General features: G+C 50.3%; 1 protein-coding gene across 1 annotated transcript; it reads left to right on the plus strand.

The window, feature by feature from the left end:
- The first annotated feature begins 1,681 nt into the window (after nt 1–1,681).
- Nucleotides 1,682–18,836, plus strand: HK3 (hexokinase 3). Its single transcript, XM_042945777.1, has 19 exons — nt 1,682–1,975; nt 5,547–5,668; nt 8,716–8,878; nt 9,082–9,236; nt 9,323–9,442; nt 9,532–9,627; nt 10,546–10,645; nt 10,727–10,910; nt 11,357–11,512; nt 11,658–11,891; nt 12,257–12,552; nt 12,664–12,803; nt 12,883–13,002; nt 15,435–15,530; nt 15,715–15,814; nt 17,591–17,774; nt 17,874–18,029; nt 18,194–18,427; nt 18,515–18,836. Exons 1-19 carry the CDS (start codon nt 1,915–1,917, stop codon nt 18,657–18,659), a joined length of 2,862 nt encoding a protein of 953 aa, XP_042801711.1. The 5' UTR covers nt 1,682–1,914; the 3' UTR covers nt 18,660–18,836.
- Nucleotides 18,837–18,875: the final 39 nt, after the last annotated feature.

Genomic DNA, 18,875 nt, shown 5'->3' on the forward strand with positions numbered 1-18,875 from the left:
CTGCTATAGCCAGGACTGTCACAGCTGCTCACAGACCTCAAGCCCGAGCAATCTCCACCCTCTATAGGCCCTGACACAGAACTTTCCCAACACTCTGCCTAGGGTATCGGGGAGATAGACACAGGACTTCCAGAAACATGGATGAAGAGTTTTGGCATTACTTGTTAGGAACATATCCTCACCCTGGCCCAGAAGACTGTGGACTCTGGCTGTCAGCATGAATCACATTCAGTTCCATATTCTCTTCCAACTAAACTAAGCTGAGAGAGACTAGAGCCCTAGGCTAGGCAGGATGTTATGCTGTGGGTGATGGCCACTCTGTCCTCCTGACCCCACCCCCAGTTTCCCTGCTTTTCAGAGCCCATGTGTCTGATTGGCACTAATCTAGCCAAAGCTAATACAAGAGCCATCATCCCTGGTCTCCACCCTGGTGTCACATGGGGGCCATGTTCTACTGTAGATAGTGGTAGGGTTACTGCTGTTGAGGTAGACCAGAGTTTTAAAATTTCTGCTTACCAATTTCTCAGAAATGAAAATTGGTGCAGTATGTCTGGTCTCCTGTCTTGGTGGGTGTCTTAGCCTGTTCAGACTTCTATAACAAAATACCACAGACTGGTATATAAACAACAGAAATTTATTAGTCTGTATACTGAAGTCTCAGATCAAGCATGATTGAGTGAGGGCCCTTTTCTAGGTTGCAGACTGCCAACTTCTCATATCCTCTCATGACAGAAGGGGCAAAGATGCTCTCTAGGGCCTCTTTTATGAGGGCACTGATCCCATTAGGGCTCTGCCCTTATGACTAATCTTCCAAAGGCCCCATCTCATATCTTCACCTTGGGCATTAGGTTTGCAACATAAGAATTTGGGGGGGATACAGATATTCAGACCATAGGAGTGGTCATAGTGATACCCCAAGGTTCTATGTATTCAAGAAGACCAATTTGGGCAAAAACAGCTTTGTGGCCAACAGCTGTACTGCAGCCTGAGATTCCCATTTCCTTTCTGGTAGAGAAGACCCAAGGTATGAGCCTACTTTCTCCCCACCCACCCCTTGGCCTACCAATTCAAGGATAGACTCTACAGTCTGGCTGCCACCTTTCCCATTATATATCCCCACCTACACATATCTTCTTTAGGTCTTTGGAGCTGCATCCCATTCCATGAAGGTGCCTTGTGCTCCGTGATTTTGTACATGATCTTCTCTTTGTCAAGGATCACCTCTGCCAGCATACTGCTATTCGTCCTTCAAGGCTTAGCTTTCTCAAATTGCCCTGCCCACTCTAGAACAGAGTTAGTCTCTTCCTCTTGTGTTCCCACATTGCCTCTTGCACATTAGTACTTCAGCATTTTACTGTTGATTTATTTATTTTGAGAGAGAGTGTGTGTGTGAGTTGGGGAGAGGCAGAGAGAGGGAAAGAAAGAATCCTATGCAGGCTCCATGCTGCCAGTGCAGAGCCCAATGGAGGGCTCGATCCCACGAGTCTGGAGATCACAACTGAGGCTGAAATCAAGAGTTGACACTTAACTGACTGAGCCACCCATCTGCCCCAGTACTACATTTTGGAAAATTGTCTATTGTACTGTACATTTCTCATGCTAGGCTCTTCCATCTTTCCAGGGGTAAGCCATCAACTCAAAACTCAGACTCTGAGTGTTTGTAAAGTGGACGGAGCTCCCAGCATTACAGAGGGGATGTCCCAGGGTCCTTGACCTAGTTCAGGGCTCCAGTTTCCTGCTTCATCTTGCTTAAGTTTGCACCATAGCCCTGCCTGTGCTGGGCTTCTCTTAAGGCAGACTCAGAAGGAAGTGCACCTTCCTGAATTAACTGATGTTCAGTTAGTGGTGGCCAAGGAAGAGGGTGGGACATTACAACTCAGGTGACTTGTGAGTTTCATTTCACAGTTCAGTGGGATGCCTCACATTGAGAGAGAAGAGCTGACGCCCGAGGAAAGTGACCAACTGCTTCTCCCAGGTAAGAGCCTCTTCTAATTCCTGCTTGCTTCAGCCCCAGTCCCTTGCCCTCATCTCTCCAGCTTGGCCCATGCTAGGGGAGTGGAGGCTGGAACGACTAAGCCAGATGTCCTCAGTGGTAGCTCCCATCCTTGGCAGGGATCCGTGGATACTTTTCAGAAGGAAGTCTCACTTCATGTAGCTGATTCAGCTGAGTTAAGCTAAGAGGCCAACAGTTACTCAAACATGTGCAGACCCTGGCTGGGTTCTGGGAATCTAAGGATGTGGAAGAAATGTCCCTCCCCACTGGGCTCAGCTGGAAGAGGCAAACAGGGATACATTTACTGGGAGTGTAAACACTGAGATTTATTGAGGGGAATCTTCACAGTCTTTGGCATGTAGAAATATGGAATAGATATCAAATAGAAGAGTGAATGAGTAAGAGAGTGAATATATGATTGAATTAGCTGGGAGTGAGTGAATGAATGTTTGAGTTAGCTGAGCCTCAAAAGGAGAGTGAAAGCTCACCCCGTGTGTAACTCTTGGCCCTTTACTAAGATTATAATTGCCTTAGTTATCCCATTTTATTCTTGAAACAAACTTGTAACATACGTGGAGTTAACATTCCCATTTGACAGATTTTGGAAATTAGGTATATGTTACTTTGAGGAAATTTGTTAGAAACTCATTTCTTAGTTCTCCAAATAAGGACCCCACCCCCAACCCCCAAATTTTTCAAAGCTGTATTAGCACCTACCTATGCCAAATTTTGTGCTGGGCTGAAGATGTAAATGACTCAGACACAGTACTTCCAGAGTCAAGGAATGCCGTGAATGAAGGCTGGACAGCAGGAGACAGGGTGAAGCTTGTAGTAAGTGTGGCTGGACTATGAGTGGGAGTAGCAAGAGAGGAAGCTTGGGGCCTGCAATGCTGTGATAAAGAGTTTTAGACTTTTTTCCTGCAGTGGGAACATCACAATGTAAAGGTTTACCTCCTTAAGGGAGATAGGGCTGGGAAATGGCATTTTTGCATAGTCTGGTGATATGTTGGTAGTTGGTAGGGCAGGGAGATATACAAATTGGAGCAGAAGTATCAGTTAGTAGTTGTTGGAATAATCAGATGGGAATAGGGTCTGGGGCAATGGCAGTGGGAACCAGGAGGAGGGGATACATGGGAGAACTCTTTCCATTTTTAGCTCTTTCAGCGTAAGACCTGATTGCATAGAGAAAGTGAGGGTCAAGGATGTAAACAGGCACCTGAATAGCTGTGAGAGTGAGCAACCTTAATGCCTCCAGCCAATGTGGAGGACAGGAAGAGTTTCATAAGGAAAAGTGAAGGAGAAAATGAATGTGTCTTTGACTATTGAATTTGATGAGCCTCTCTATCGTCTGGACAGTAATGTCTAACAGACCATTAGAATTTGGGATTTGGTTCAGGACAGGGGTTGATTTAGGAGCCCTTGCAAATAGGCCTCAATCAAACCTTGCAGATGATACAAAGGGAGTGTGGGGAAGAGGGCTATGGCCAGAAACTAGGAGAGGGGGGTGTTGTTTAAGGGGAGAGGAGAGAAGAAGTTATGAAGACTATGAGAGACTCAGGAAGGAGGCCCAGGAAAGACTGGCTGTCAAAGCCAAGGGACAAGGGAATTTTACAGTGAAAAGAATGCTCATGGCTTTGCATGACTGAGAGAGGACAGTAAGGGTGGGGACTGAGGAAAAGGTTGGGATTGGGCAGTCAGGAGATCCTAGGTGATCAGTAGGAGGGCAAATTCATGGGCATCATGGGGGTGGAAGATGGGGAGGGGTTGCAGGGATGGAAGAGTATCTTTCCTGAAGTTTTGCTGTTATAGGAAGAGAGGTAGAGTAATTCAGTGGACAGATGCCTTCTGCTCATCTTGGGGCCTCCACTGCATTTTCCCTTTTTCTTAACCCTGAAAGGCACCTGAATCCCCAAAAGCTCCCTTGGGAACTTCTTGGAACACCAATACCACCTCTAGCTTGAATTAGCAAAGTACCAGACATCTCTACAGTCCTTTACAGTGTGCAAAGGGCTTTCAGATTCATTAACTCCTTTAATCCTCACAAGAACTGAATTTTTGTCCTGTCATAGAAGAGGAGATTGAGGCTCATAGAGTTTCAATTCAGATTCATCTAAATAAATCTGAAGGCACACCCTGAGCAAGGTTCTTTTGTTCTCATTATTTCATTTGCGCCACATAGCCCTTTGACATATATTGGTCCCCATTTGGCAGATGAAGAAAATTAGGCCTCCAGATTAGACACCTGGTGATGCTGCTTTGTGAAGAGCTGGGTCCTTGACTTTGAGCACAGGGCTGTTTCCATTCTGCATCACTATACTTCTAAAACCCACCCATGAACTGATGTTTGTGTTACACATTAAATTTCCTGAAGGAAAAAAAAAATCCCAAAACTAACTTTATTTATTTATTTATTTTAATGTGTACTTATTTTTGAGAGAGACAGAGTGTGATTGGGAGAGGGGCAGAGAGAGGGAGACACAGAATCCAAAGCAGACTCCAGGCTCCAAGCTGTCACCACAGAGCCCAATGCAGGACTTGAACTCACAAACCGTTAGATCATGACCTGAGCTAAAGTCAGATGCTTAACTGATTGAGCCACTCAGGCGCCCCTCAAAGCATTTTCTAAGTCTTACTCCATTTAATTCTTACAACAACCTTGTAAAGGTAGATGGTAGATATTTCCTCCCATTTTACAGATGAAAAAACTGAAATTCAAAGAAGTCAGAAATGACCTGCCCGAAGTTGTGCCACTAGTGGAACTCCTTTCTAAAGCGCGAACCCATCCCTGTTTAGATCTCCCTTCAAGATGAAGTTTGCTGGGCACCTGGGTGGCTTAGTCAGTTAAGTGTCCAACTCTTGATTTGGGCTCAGGTCATGACCTCACGGTTCGTGAGACTGAGCTCCACATTGGGCTCTGAGCTGACAGTGCGGAGCCTGCTTGGGATTCTCTCTCTCTCCCTCTCTCTGCCCCTCCTCCACTCACCCTCTCTTTCTCTTTCTCAAAATAAACTTAAAAAAAAAAAAGATGAAATCTGCATGCCTTAGCTAGGCATAAAGGCCATTCTTAGTCCAGCCTGCCTGTTTCTCCAGCAAGTCTTTGGCCCCTCCTTACCTCACACCCTTTGTTCCAAACCTCTGGAACATCCCTGAAATCCCAAGCACAGTAGCAGGTCCATGTCTGTTACTGCCCATGTCAACTGTATTATGATTGTTGGTAAGGCTCTGAAATCCCTGAGGCCAAGGGCTACATCTCCTTTGTACCCCAACATTAGGCACAGTAGCCATCAGGAATTGTAAATGTAAATAAATGACAGAATGAATAAATGGCATTGGGATTAGAAATCAGTCTTCCTAATGCTCTGTTAATATACATGCTTCTGGAAAATGAAGGCCTTCTGGTTGATTACCAAAGGATCCGTTGATGGTCAGAGGTTATGAGCTCTGCACACAGCTTTCTTCCCAGACCCCTTAAGAAGGAAGAAAGTTAAGGGCCATGGCCTCTGAGGGTTTGCAGAGTGTGTGGTTCATGAGGGCTGTCCTTTTCCTTCTATAGGTGGCCACCCCCCATTGTGGAAACACATGGACTCCATTGGGGCAATAGGGTTGCAGCAAAGGGAAGGATTTCCTAGCTGCTCCCAGAAGGGCTTGCCTTGCCCCTCAGACAGCTCTGAGCTGGTAAGTGCAGCACTGGGTTTCTGTCTCATGGCTATTCAAGGCTGTCAAGGGCAGGATCAGCTGAATATGCAGTGGGGCCATGGGCTCACAGCCATGCAGCCCTTTCTAGTTAACCAAGCCTTTCAGATCTGATCTGGTAACTACCTCTTCTGTGGCTCCACACAACAGCAAGGTGGGGATTATCTTTTCATCTTACAGCTGAGAAAGAGGGGACTTGGAGAGGTGAAGTGATTTGAGTTTTAGTTGAGCTAAACAGGAGCTTCAGCTGAGGTGTTTCAGTTCCAAAGGCATTGCTTTTGCCACCTTGCTACATAGACGCTGTCCCTGCCCTGATGGGTTGGCATAGTCTAGAAAGGACCATCTTGGGGTTTTCTGGTAGAAAGTTGCATTCTTAAGGCACTTCCTTCTCCTATTTCTTTAGTTACTCCTGCATGTCTCCCTCCCTTCAACATGGCCACTGCAATCAGGCACACAGAGATGATTGCAGGGCTGAACTCAACGTAGAGGTTATTCTGCAGCACAGTCCATAAGCCTCAGGTTAGCTCAGACTGAGTTTCTCTTTTCTGTCATCTGTTTTTTTTTTTAAGTTTATTTATTTTGAGAGAGACAGAGACAGAGAGAGCAAGTGGGGGAGGGGCAGCGAGAGGGGTGTAGAGAGAATTGCAAGCAGAGCTGGACTCAGAGCTCAAACTCACAAACCATAGATCATTACCCAAGCTGAAACCAAGAGTCAGACACTTAACTAACCAAGCCAACTAACCAAGCCACACTTAACTAACCAAGCCACTTCTTTTCTGTCATCTTGACCAAGATTTAGAAACCCTTGCATATCACACCATCAAGCAGGAAACACTTGTGTAAGTCATTTCATATCTGTTAGTCTGTTTCCTCATCAGTAAAATGGAGGAAAATAAAGTCTAATCCTCCCACTCCCTTGGAGGATTAAGTGAACTAATGGAGATAAAGGACCTGCACAGAGGAGGCATCCATGAAAGGGTTCTTGAGTTGTTCCCTGCAGTTTCTTTAGTTTTCTAGGTTATTCTGACATCTGCTGGACTTGGCTTGTTGCCTAAACTGTGAGGGCATCACCCCTCACTGCATTTCACGCTCCCACTTCACCTTTGTCCAGTCTCTGCTCCAGACCATGCTATCAACGTTTCCCTAGTATACAACTCATGATTGGGCCACAGAAGTGAGCAATGACATGGCCCCTGGCATGGGGGACTCAGGCCTTCTGAGTATTATTATTCTCTTGGCCATATTCCAGGGCCACACAGCCAGGAAGTGGCAGAACAAGGACTCAGATGTAAGTTTTCTCATCCTTTGGAGTTTCTTTGCTGTAACCTTCATCAGCTTTGAGTTCTTTTGAGGTGAAATTGCTAGTTTTTATAAGGTTTCACATTCATATGGAAACCCCTCTTCAGTCAGTTCTGGGCTCAAATCCCACTCTGTCCCTTAATAGCTGCTTGGGTTATGCAGATGACTATCCCTCTCTGAGCTTCAGTTTCATCATTTGTAACACATGAACAACCCCTCCTAGTGTACATGGCTGCTAGAAGCATCCCCTATAATGTAAACACGGAACTGAACATCTGGCACTCCAGGTAGGATCATTTGCCTCCTTAGGAATCTGTTTTCCATTCTCTTCTTAAGCAGAGGTGGGAGCAACTCGCCTGCATCTCCCTCACTGAACATCCTTTCCTCCTTGGCTCTCCCTGCCTCCTTATTCATATGCCTGGTGGTTACTTTGCAGATATGGGTCCAGCGTGGGGCACTGGAATGGAATTCCTGTGGGACAGGTGGTGAGGACCTGGGAAAGGCTCAGGCCAGGAGACTAGAAAATAGAGTCACAGGTTGGGACTCTCCAGCAAACCTAGGAGGGCTGCTGGTGTCTCTTTGAAGGACAGGCCAGAGAGTCATCTGGGGTAGGTTTCCACATACAGATGAGGTACTGGGGTCCTCTTAAACTCCCCCACAGTAGCCTGATGGAGAAGAACCTGGGGTGTCCTATTCTCTGCTTTTTGCTTGCCTATCCCTCCCATCACTTTGATTCATCCCTAGTCCAGCCTTCCCCCCAATTCATCCCCTCACTCTGAAGAAAATCCCTTTATCCTCTTCTCCAGATCTTCAAATGGCTTGTTCCCTTCCTTCATTTAGGTCACCTCCTCAGGGAGAACTTCCCAGACCAATATCCAAAAATACCTCTTCCTCCCCTGGTCACTCTCAAACTTCTAATCCTGCCTTTAAAAAAAAAAAAATCTACCATTTCTACCAGAATATATGTTTATGTGCTTATTTTCTGCATCTATGCTGAAATCTGAGCTTCACAAGAACAGAACTCAGCTGGTTATGCAACATATAGTGCTTAGAATAGTGTTGGGCATGTAGTAGGGGCTCTATCGATGTCTGTGGGAAGGATGGCTGACTGATGGCTGATGACTGATGGCCAATTGTCCTCCATTGTGTAGCCTCCAAATTTTCCTGGGCCGGGCTTACTTAGGTTCCAGAGTCAAATGGATTAAGAACCTGAACTTGAGATTCATTCACACATTTTGTTCATTTGCTCATTCAATGATAATTCACTGAGCAGCTCACCTCTGGGTACTGGGGAGCCAGAGTGAGTCAGGGGTATGACAGGAGAGAGGTCTCACTAAACCCTGAATTCAAAGAAGAGGAAGGGGCAGGGGACACAGGGATCTGAGAAGGAGCTACCAGAGAATGGAGCAGGAGGAGGAAGTGTGTGGGTCTCCCCTCTAAGAAGGAACCTTCTAAGAATGCAGGAATGTAGTGTAAGCTGCAGGCTATAAAAGAGAGCCAAGGGATGTGAAGAGGTGAGGAGTGGGGCTGAGCAGGTGTTGGGGAGACCAGCAAGGCTCAGAAAGAGCTCAGGAAGGGCTCTAGTCAGCTTCTGGGAAAGTCAAGGGAGGTGCTGGTCTGTACTGGCAAGAAGAGGAGGTGTGAGCCAGGCAGGACAGTCCTGATTAGAGTGAGAGAGCTTGGCTAGGTTAACAGGGCTCTTGCCCAGATGTTAGCCTGTTTCTCCCCAGGTGCTGGAATGCCTACAGCAATTCAAGGTAACACAGACACAGCTGCAGCAGATCCAAACCAGCCTCCTGGGCTCCATGGAGCAGGCACTAGGGGGGCAGGCCAGCTCTGCTTCCGCTGTCCGGATGCTGCCCACATATGTGGGGTCCACCCCACATGGCACTGGTGGGTGACATAGACTAAGATGGGTGGGCAGGCCTGGGGAGAGTGTTCTGATCTGGGGAAGGGAGAAGTTCCTTATCCCTCTTCCCATTAAGGTTCCCAACTCTAAGCTCTCTTAATGAGACTTTACAGTCCTTGGGGATGTTTCTGGGAGGCAGAGGGCTTGTCTTGCCAGCTCATGCCTTTCTGTGAACTTTCTGCCCCAGAGCAAGGAGATTTTTTGGTGCTGGAGCTGGGGGCCACAGGGGCCTCACTGCGTGTTCTGTGGGTGACTCTGATGGGCACTGAAGGACACAGGATGGAGCCCCGGAGCCAGGAGTTTGTGATCCCCCCAGAAGTGATGCTGGGACCTGGTCAGCAGGTGAGAGGTCACTGCCCAGTCTCTGGGGCTTGGCTGGGTAGCCAGGGCTCTGGTGGGCAGATTTGAGCCCCCAACCTGTTCCACAGCTCTTTGACTTTGCTGCCCACTGCCTGTCTGAGTTCCTGGATGCATTCCCTGTGAGCACTCAGGATCTGCAGCTTGGGTTCAGCTTCTCCTTCCCTTGTCACCAGACAGGACTGGACAGGGTGAGGCAGAGTGGGCATGGGAACATTGGGTGGAGGAACCACAACCCTATGAAGGTTGCTGGGGAGTAACCCAGCTTTCCTGCCCCCAGAGCACCCTCATTTCCTGGACCAAAGGTTTTAGGTGCAGTGGTGTGGAAGGCCACGACGTGGTCCAGTTACTACGAGATGCCATCAAGAGGCAGGGGGTGAGTAGAGGCAAGGGCAATGGGAGGGCAGCTTGTGTGGCCTGGGCCTGGGCCCAGCACACATAGGCTGTGCCTGTGCTCCTGGGAAGGCCTGCTTTCCTTTTCTGTTTATATCCTTTATCCAGTTTAACTCTGGGGTGAATGTTGCTACCATTCCCATTTTATAGGTAAGGAGGCTGAGGCTAGGAAAGGTCAAAAAATTTTCAGGACTGTAGGAGAAAACAAGGATGAAAGGACTTGACCCTGTCCTCAAGGACTTCACAGTCTAGTGGGAAAGCATTTTGACAAAAGATTGTCCCTGTCAAGGAGGTGGTTCCAATGACTCTGGTAGCACTGGGAAAGGTACACCAGGACCTGGGCAGGGATTTGAAGGAGGAATTCTCCAGGTGTATAAGCTAGGCCTGGGGTGGAAGGTCTGGTTTCAGAGAAGAGAATATGCAAAAGCCTGGATGCCTGAGAAAGGTGGATCTGAATTCATGTGACTAAATACAGTGGTGCTAGTGGATGGTAGTCAGGGCTGGGAGGAGCAGGCTTGGGAAGCCAGGCCAAGATGAGGATGAGCAAGCCAGGTGCCAACAGTGCAGTTTTCCAGATGCCATGCTTGCTCACCCTCATCTTGGTCCTGTGGGGAGCGCTGGTGTTCTGGGGGTGATGGCTGAGGTTGGAGCCTTTGAGAGTCCCAGAACCCGAGCTGGGGGTGGAAGAGCCAAGGGGAAGTGTGGAATGGGAGGAAAATCCTCTAGGTGGGATGGCCTAGAATATATGTGTGGGCATGAGCACACATATTTCATGGACTCTGAGAACCTCCATCAAAGCCAGGACCCCTCCGTCAAACCAAGGCCCTAGGCTTGCCTATCCCCCCGGTTCCCCACTACCTACATAGGTAGAACCCTGACCTCTGCCCTCTCCATTGTCTAGGCCTACAGCATCGATGTGGTTGCCGTGGTGAATGACACAGTGGGCACCATGATGGGCTGCGAGCCAGGGGTTGGGCCTTGTGAGGTCGGGCTTGTTGTAGGTGAGCGGTGGGCCATTTGTGATGATGGGTAGAGGGCACAGCTACCTGATGGGGAGGTCCTGATGGAGTCATCCCTGCCAGACACTGGCACCAATGCATGTTACATGGAGGAGGCAAGGCATGTGGCGGTGCTGGATGAGGACCGGGGCCGTGTCTGCGTCAGCGTTGAGTGGGGCTCCTTCGGCGATGATGAAGCCCTGGGACCAGTGCTGACCACATTTGACCATGCCTTGGACCAAGAGTCCCTGAATCCTGGTGCCCAGAGGTGGCCTGATCTTCTGCTCTAGAGCTTATCATTCTTCTGCTCCCTTCCTCACTGCTATCCCTGAACTCAGGACCCTCCCTCTTGCTTGCTCATAGGGTTTCCAGGTTGCAACCTGGGGGGCCCTGGCCAGGCTCAAAGAATTAAGGGCTTAAGATTCTAGAACCCAGAGTTTTCAACACTTAGCCCTCCCTTATTCCTGACAGGTATTCCCTGCCCTCTTTTGGGTCCTGCCACCCTCCAGGAGCCCCTCTGAACCCAACTTAAGCCAGAGGGGGCAGCAAAATCTGGATAAACACCCACCTATCTCCTGGAAGGCCATTTGCTTCTAGAACCTCCAGTCCGGGGACCCTAAAGAAAATGATCCTTCTTTTGGGGCTCTTAGAGGTGGGGTCAGGTGGGCTGAGGGCTTAAGAAAGGCTCTGTCCAGCCATACTTCCTACCTATAGGTTTGAGAAGATGATTGGGGGCTTGTACCTGGGTGAACTGGTGAGGCTTGTGTTGGCTCACCTGGCCCAGCAAGGAGCCCTCTTTGGCGGCTGCACCTCCCCTGCCCTGCTGAGCCGAGGCAGCATTCTCCTAGAGCATGTGACTGAGATGGAGGAGTAAGTAGGGAAAGCGAGTGGGCCTAGACAAGGGGCTTCTTGGCTTGGGAGAGGGAAGGATGCTCTGTCCCCCAGGTAGCTCTGGGGCTGGGGGTGGGTAGGGAGCTTCCAGGCTATTGAGTCCCAGTACGCTGTGTCCCTCTAGCCCCTTGGCCGGGGCAGCCCGTGTGCATGCTATCCTGCAGGACTTGGGCCTGAGCGTGGGAACCTCGGATGCTGAGCTTGTGCGGTACGTGTGCACAGCCGTGTTTACTCGGGCTGCCCGACTCTGTGGTGCTGCCCTGGCTGCTGTTCTCTCCCGTCTCCAACACAGCCGGGAGCAGCAGATGCTTCAGATCGCTGTGGCCACCGGAGGCCGAGTGTTTGAGCGACATCCCAGGTATGGGAAAAACACACAATCCTGTGTGAGCAGGTAGCAAGAACATGTGTGTGTTTTCCATAGAGACCCAGAGGGCACTCTGTGGTAGCATGGGTGCCAGGCAGTGGGTACAAGTGGCACTCAAGCAGAGTGAGGTCAGATGGGGACTAAGGGAAGCCAGAGGAAGTCACGGGAGAGAAAAGATGCTTCTCTTTGGGTGTGCAAGGGAGGGGTCTCTGGGAGCACTGGAGACACTGGGCATATGGTTGGTTCACAGATGGATTTAGAATTGAAGGGATCTGGAGTAATGGGGCTCAGGGCTTCAGCAAGCCCTGGGGTTCAGGTTCAGGTGCCAAGCCAGGTATGCTTGCTATGTGTCTGTGTAGTTTCCTCAGCATCCTGCAGGAGACCGTGATGCTCCTGGTCCCTGAATGTGACGTCTCCTTCATTCCCTCTGTGGACGGGGGCGGCCGGGGCGTGGCAATGGTGACTGCTGTGGCTGCCCGCCTGGCTGCTCACCGACGCCTGCTGGAAGAGACTCTGGCACCATTCCGGTTGAACCGTGAACAGCTGGCAGCAGTGCAGGCACAGATGCAGGAGGCCATGGCCAAGGGGCTCCGAGGGGAGGCCTCATCCCTCCGAATGCTGCCCACTTATGTACGGGCCACGCCTGATGGCAGTGGTGAGGACCTGGCCTAAGTGTGGGGCTGGGTTATGGGTTCCTGGAAGTCATAGCATGTGCTGAAGTCGAGCCACCAGCTTTGTCCTGGCACTGAGGGTCTCTGTCCCACAGAGCGTGGGGACTTCCTGGCCCTGGACCTTGGGGGCACCAACTTCCGGGTCCTCCTGGTACGTGTAACTGCAGGAGGTGTGCAGATCACCAGCCAGGTCTACTCCATCCCAGAGTGTGTGGCCCAGGGCTCTGGACAGCAGGTACTCACAGCTTGGACCTGATGTCAAGAATGGGGAAGAGCCAGGATGGGACCACCCTCTGACTTGCCCCGTATCTTAGCTCTTCGACCACATTGTGGACTGCATTGTGGACTTCCAGCAGAAGCAAGGCCTGAGTGGGCAGAGCCTCCCCCTGGGTTTCACCTTCTCCTTCCCATGCAGGCAGCTTGGCCTGGATCAGGTGAGGGAGGGAGGGCCAGGAGAAACCATCCCCAAGGGCTTTCCACCCTCATCCCCTTCATGAAATGGGCAGGAGGCCTGGGAGAGGGCTTCAGGTGTCCTGGGCTGGAGCTAGGGGTGGGCAGAAGCACTGCTGTGCTGGGCCAGCACTTAGTCCCAGTTTCCCTGGATATGGTGCGTGCAGGTGGAGGAGGTGTGGCCTAGAATCTAGTGAAGTGGCCTGGAATCTAGGGCTATAAAGAGGCCTGAGGTGGAAAAGATCATGGATACCCCTGGGGGCTGCCAATGGGCAGGAAAGTGGAGCCAGGTTAGGTCTGGGCGCTCGGGAGCAGTGTAGGCCCAGATCAGGGCTGATGAGGGGACACACTGACTGTCTCCCCCACAGCCCTGGTGTACTGATCTAGGGGACCTGCAGGGAAGAGCATTTGTTCCTGTATTTCAAGCGGCTGTGTTGTCCAGTTTCTTTGCATGTCTTCCCTTCCTGGCCTTGCTGTGCCCTGGCTTGGTGTTGGGTGCCTGACTGGAATGGCAGAGCAGCACAGAACTAGACACAGCACCCACTAAGCATCCACCTCTGCATGTCCTTCAACAAGAATGCTGGACTTCTCAGTGCATACATCTGAGGCCTGTCATGCAGACAGCTCCTCCCAGACCTCTGGTCCAAGTTCCCAGGAGTCTCCTCCTCAACAACCCCAACTTCTGCCAGAAAGCCTCCTGTGATGAGGAGCTTGCTGCCCCTAAATTTGCCCACCACATTCTTCCACGCCTGTGCTCACTGAAAAAGCTCTGCTTTCTCTTCTCCACCCAGCCTTTGTGCAGGTTTCACCTCTGCTCCAGCTCTGACCTCTCTCAGACACCTGCCTCTGTATTTTGCTTTCTTTCACACAGTGGCCCTTTGGAATTGAGCATTCAGCACTGTCTGTCTGCTGGTCTCCTCCACTCTAGGCTAAGCACCCTTGCACCGTTTGATTATTCCTTGTAAGGTGTGAGAAGAAGATGGGACTCAGGATGCAAAATCAGTCATGCAAAAACAAACAAGGTCCTATTCATTTTCTAGAACTGAACTTAATTTCTGTGTTGAGCCCACATTCTTTTGAGGAGTGATAACTTAATGATAATCAATTTGGGGACCTCCTTCCCCAGGTAGGGGTCGCTCCCAACTGCACAGCATCCTTTGTTGTGTACGTGCAAATACTCGGGGAAGTCAGGAGATGCCCAGGCCCCAGCTATGTGGACTCTCTGCCACTTCCTGTCTTGGTTCTTGACACCTTCCTTGACAACTCACCTTCCCCTCCAAGGGGAAGGAGGACAGAGACCTCCTCTGCTGTCAGGTCACTCCAATCTCTACTGTCTCCTCCCTTCCCACACAGGGGAATGGCCCAGGAAGAGGCATAGGACACCTTTCTCAGGAAACTCCAAAACTTCAGTCCCTCACACCCAGCACCCCTTCCCCAGACCAGGGGTCTTTCTCTTGTCTGGGAGCAGGGAAGTTTTGCTGCTACTAATGATCTGTCTCCCCCACACTAACCCTCCTCCTCATTTGCCCTCTCACTCTCTGGTTTCTGGTTTCAATACAATGAGCATAGAACAATCTGGCTGTGGTTATATAGGAAAAAGGATAAAAGGAAATATTGTTGGGGGAAATGTCGGTTAATAGTTCTAAAATCTCCTGCCCCAAAGATTTTCATAGCTGCTCTGCATGCTCATACTTTGGGCAGAGCTGCCATTTTCTAATAGCAGTAGGCTAACTCCTCCTGCCCCCACCCTCAAGAGGAAGCACACTTAGAAATGAATAGTTCTATGCTGCCAAGCCCATCACTAAGTTCACAATTTAAGGCCAATTTCTCACAATAAAGGCCTATCTGTCTTGTCTCCCCCCATTCTGCCCAGGTGTCTGGATTCTGGCTTTTCCATTTGTCCTGCACTCATATCTGGAACACACAAGTGTATCTGCTATGGACACGGCTCTATCCCTAATTCCTCAATTTCCTTCCTCTCAAGTGACTCTTGCTAGTTCTTTCTGAAAGAGCAGAATTTTCTGTCATTTGGACCCCTGAGCCTTCTGTGTCCTCCCCCTTCTCATACATAGCACTCATTTTATCAGCTCGGTTCATTCCTAACCCAATTATGAAGGGCCGTTCCTTCTGGGCAGCCGTCTTAAAACATCCAGACTCTCAGACCATCTGAGCATTCTGGCACTAATAATAGAAGACATAGGTCAGATGGTTATTAATAGCTTTCTTTACACAGGAAGGCCCCTGGAGAGTTAGGAGGGGCAGAGGGCAAGGCCTTCAACCATGTGGCAGAGTGGGTATGGGATCCTGTTTGGGGAGAGGGGAAATCGTATGCTTCTGATGGGATGCAGGCTTTGGGGAGGGTGAGTGAGATTCCAAGGGGCCTTTACCTTCCTGCCCCACCTTGGTCCCACCCTAGGGCATCCTCCTAAACTGGACAAAGGGTTTCAATGCATCAGACTGTGAGGGCCAAGATGTTGTGTGTCTGCTGCGGGAAGCCATTGGGCGAAAACAGGTGAGGAGTCTGCCTCTAGGGATGCTTGGGGCTGTGGCAGGCCTTGAAGGGAGCAAAGGGTCCCTTGCTTCCTGACCCAGGGGGGTGGAGTGGGTGGCTCTCTGCAGTAGAGACCTTTGGGTCCAGCGCTGGTTGCCGTGACGACCACGTTGCCCAGCAACTAGCAGCATCCTTTTGTGTGCAGGCAGTGAAGCTGAATGTGGTTGCCATTGTCAATGACACGGTGGGGACCATGATGTCCTGTGGCTATGAGGATCCCCGTTGTGAGGTCGGCCTCATCGTTGGTGAGGAGGGCCCTGCTTTTTTGTGCTCCTACTGCCTGGTGTTAATTCATTGCTTCCTGTTGATTCCTCAGGTTGGACACTCCCCTGGTCTTGGGGATGTGGCATCTTTCCTGCCTGACCCAACTAGGCCCTGCAACACTCATTTGGACTGGGTGTCTAAACTTTGGTTGTTTAGCCCAGCTCAGCTACTGACTCACAGTCATTTAAGCTCTCTGAGCCTCAGTTTGCCCTTCAGTTAAATGACTCTGAGCTTTAGAGTCATACAGATTTGGGTGGAAATACTAGCTCTGCCACTTCTATCTGTACGACCTTGACCAAATCACCAGAGACTCAGTTTCCTTCTCTCTAAGATGGAGATAATAATGCCTGTCTCAAGGGTCATGAGAATGAAACAAGAGGCAACAAAGTGTGGGACAATGCTTAGCTCATGGTACATATACAGTGCTTGGAACTGAGTAGAGGCTGTGGGTGGAGGACACAGAATGAGCTGTGGGGGTCCTTCAGGTAGTCCAAGATCCTAAGTCTTTATTAAGCATTTCTCCTCTGGCCAGATAGGGCCTGGATGAAAGGTCAGGAAACCACATAAAGACAGGGGAAATACCTGTCTTCTCAAAACTGACCATGGGGTGCCTGGCTGGCTGTCAGAGGAGCATGTCACTCTTGATCTCAGGATCGTGAGTTAAAGTCCCATGTGGGGTGTAGAGATTACTTAAATGAAAAAAAAAAAAACAAAAAAAAAAACTTTAAAACAAACAAACAACTGACCATTTAGTAGGAATTGAGCCCAGAACAGCATGTGGCAGTCAGAGAGCTTAATCGGACTCTACACATCAGGGTGACAAGGCCAAGATCAGAAAGGAAGTGATCCCAACATGAATGGGACTTGAAGAGAGAGGGTTGTCTAGGCAGTGGAGGAGGGCTCCCACAGCTCTTTGGGTAGTCTCCCAGAGAAGGAGGTATGTAGTAGCCTCCTTTAAACTGGGGGCTTCTTGAAAATAGAACCTAGCATGGAGAGATGCTCAGGAGAGGTGTGCCCAGATTGCTATGTGAATAAACAACTAGTGAGAGGAATTCCAGGTGGGGCTGACAAGGAGACCACCTGCCTAGATAGAGCTGACCATGTATTGGGGGAGAGGGAGGGGATGTCTTTACCCAGAGTATGCCTTCTGCCTAGAATGCCTTTCCTTTCTGTGCTTCTTGGCTTTAAGGTAAAATCCAAACGTCATTTCCTCTCTGTAGCTTTTCCTGACCCTCTAGGCAGGAAGACTCAGCGGTGCTTAAGGCTCCCATGATGCTCTTATTTGCACTTCTATCTGGGTACATACAGGCACTATCAGAGTTAGCTGCTTACTGCCCAACTTTGGCCACTGTAGGGCTCCTCATGTCTTGATTCCTATGTCCCTGGTTCCCAGCCAGAACCTGCTGGTTTGACTAAAGATGTGGAAAGCCAGTGTAGATTGGGCCTCTCAGTTGCAGGCAGCAGGGGTTGGGAGGCTCCCTCACGTATCTCCCAGGGGTGGTCTGGGGTAGCATGGAAGATACAGTGATGGTGGTGCTTGTAAGGAAAGTAGTGGAGGCCCAGAGGCCTTGATGCCCCAGGGTCTTCAGAAGGAATGTCAGGAAGGAAGGCATATCAGGATCTGGCACAGGTTGTGACTGTGGGGAAATGGAGAGGTAAGACATGAACCCAAATTTTGCCATCTCAGTCTGGGAAGGGTTCAGAGGAGTCTTATCCATGTCAGTAAATGGCTTCCACCCTGTCTGGCCTCTCTGCAGGAACTGGCACTAATGCCTGCTACATGGAGGAACTTCGGAATGTGGCAAGTGTGGCTGGGGATTCAGGCCACATGTGCATCAATATGGAGTGGGGAGCCTTTGGGGATGATGGCTCTCTGGGCTTGCTCAGAACCTGCTTTGATGCAAATGTGGACCAAGCATCCATCAACCCTGGCAAGCAGAGGTATGGGCTGGGTTGGAAAGAGGTGGCTGGTGGTGGCTGGCACTGGTTATGGTAGCAGGTGGGGTCTCCTGACCTTTGTGCACCTATGCTTTCTTGCAGTTTTGAGAAGATGATCAGTGGCATGTACCTTGGGGAGATCGTCCGCCACATTCTCTTGCATTTGACCAGCCTTGGAGTTCTCTTCCGGGGCCAGCAGACCCAGCGTCTTCAGACCAGGGACATCTTCAAGACCAAGTTTCTCTCTGAGATTGAAAGGTACCTGAGGCCTGCATTGCTCCTTCCACCTCCCAAAGGAATCTATCCACTTTGGGTAAAATTTTGGTTGGTGGGAGGTCCATTCCAGAGGATGGAGATGTCATGAGGTGGGAAAGCTAATGCAGGACTCTGGCTCTCTGTGCTTTCTTCCTTTCTTTCCTCAGTGACAGCCTGGCTCTGAGGCAGGTCCGAGCCATCCTGGAGGATCTGGGACTGCCCCTGACCTCAGATGATGCCCTGATGGTTCTGGAGGTGTGCCAGGCTGTGTCTCAGCGGGCTGCCCAGCTCTGTGGGGCGGGTGTGGCTGCTGTGGTGGAGAAGATCCGTGAGAACCGGGGCCTAGAAGAGTTGACTGTATCCGTGGGGGTGGATGGGACCCTCTACAAGCTGCACCCCCAGTGAGTCTGGGTGCTGGGCTGAGCAGGGAGGCATGGCTGGCTGGGGTCTGGCTGGCCTGGTCTTACCTCAGCCCCTCTCCTTCACAGCTTCTCCGGCCTGGTGGCGGCCACAGTCAGGGAGCTAGCCCCTCGCTGTGCGGTCACCTTCCTGCAGTCAGAAGATGGGTCTGGCAAAGGTGCAGCCCTGGTCACTGCGGTTGCCTGTCGCCTTGCCCAGATGGACCATGTTTGAAGAAGTCTCCAGGACTACCCTTGCTGGACCAGGGCCCAGGTCCTACCTGTCCCCAGCTACCCAGGACTCCCAGAATAGCCCAAATGTGGCCATTCTGTGGCCACTAGCCTTGACCTCTGGCTTTCTCAGAGAGAAGTAGCACTTGGGTTAGCAATATATATATATAATTTATTTACATTCACGTCTGCTAAAATCCCTACGCACCCCGGCGGCCGG

The sequence above is a fragment of the Panthera leo genome, chromosome A1, assembly GCF_018350215.1.
Source record: "Panthera leo isolate Ple1 chromosome A1, P.leo_Ple1_pat1.1, whole genome shotgun sequence".
Lineage (NCBI taxonomy): Eukaryota > Metazoa > Chordata > Mammalia > Carnivora > Felidae > Panthera > Panthera leo.

Excerpts from the sequence above, each read along its gene's own strand:
- HK3 (XM_042945777.1), top strand. The coding sequence starts at position 1,915 with ATGCCTCACATTGAGAGAGAAGAGCTGACGCCCGAGGAAAGTGACCAA. Across the intron at positions 5,669-8,715 it reads CCTCAGACAGCTCTGAGCTG|GTGCTGGAATGCCTACAGCA; the intron begins GTAAGTGCAGCA and ends GTTTCTCCCCAG. Across the intron at positions 10,646-10,726 it reads TGAGGTCGGGCTTGTTGTAG|ACACTGGCACCAATGCATGT; the intron begins GTGAGCGGTGGG and ends CATCCCTGCCAG.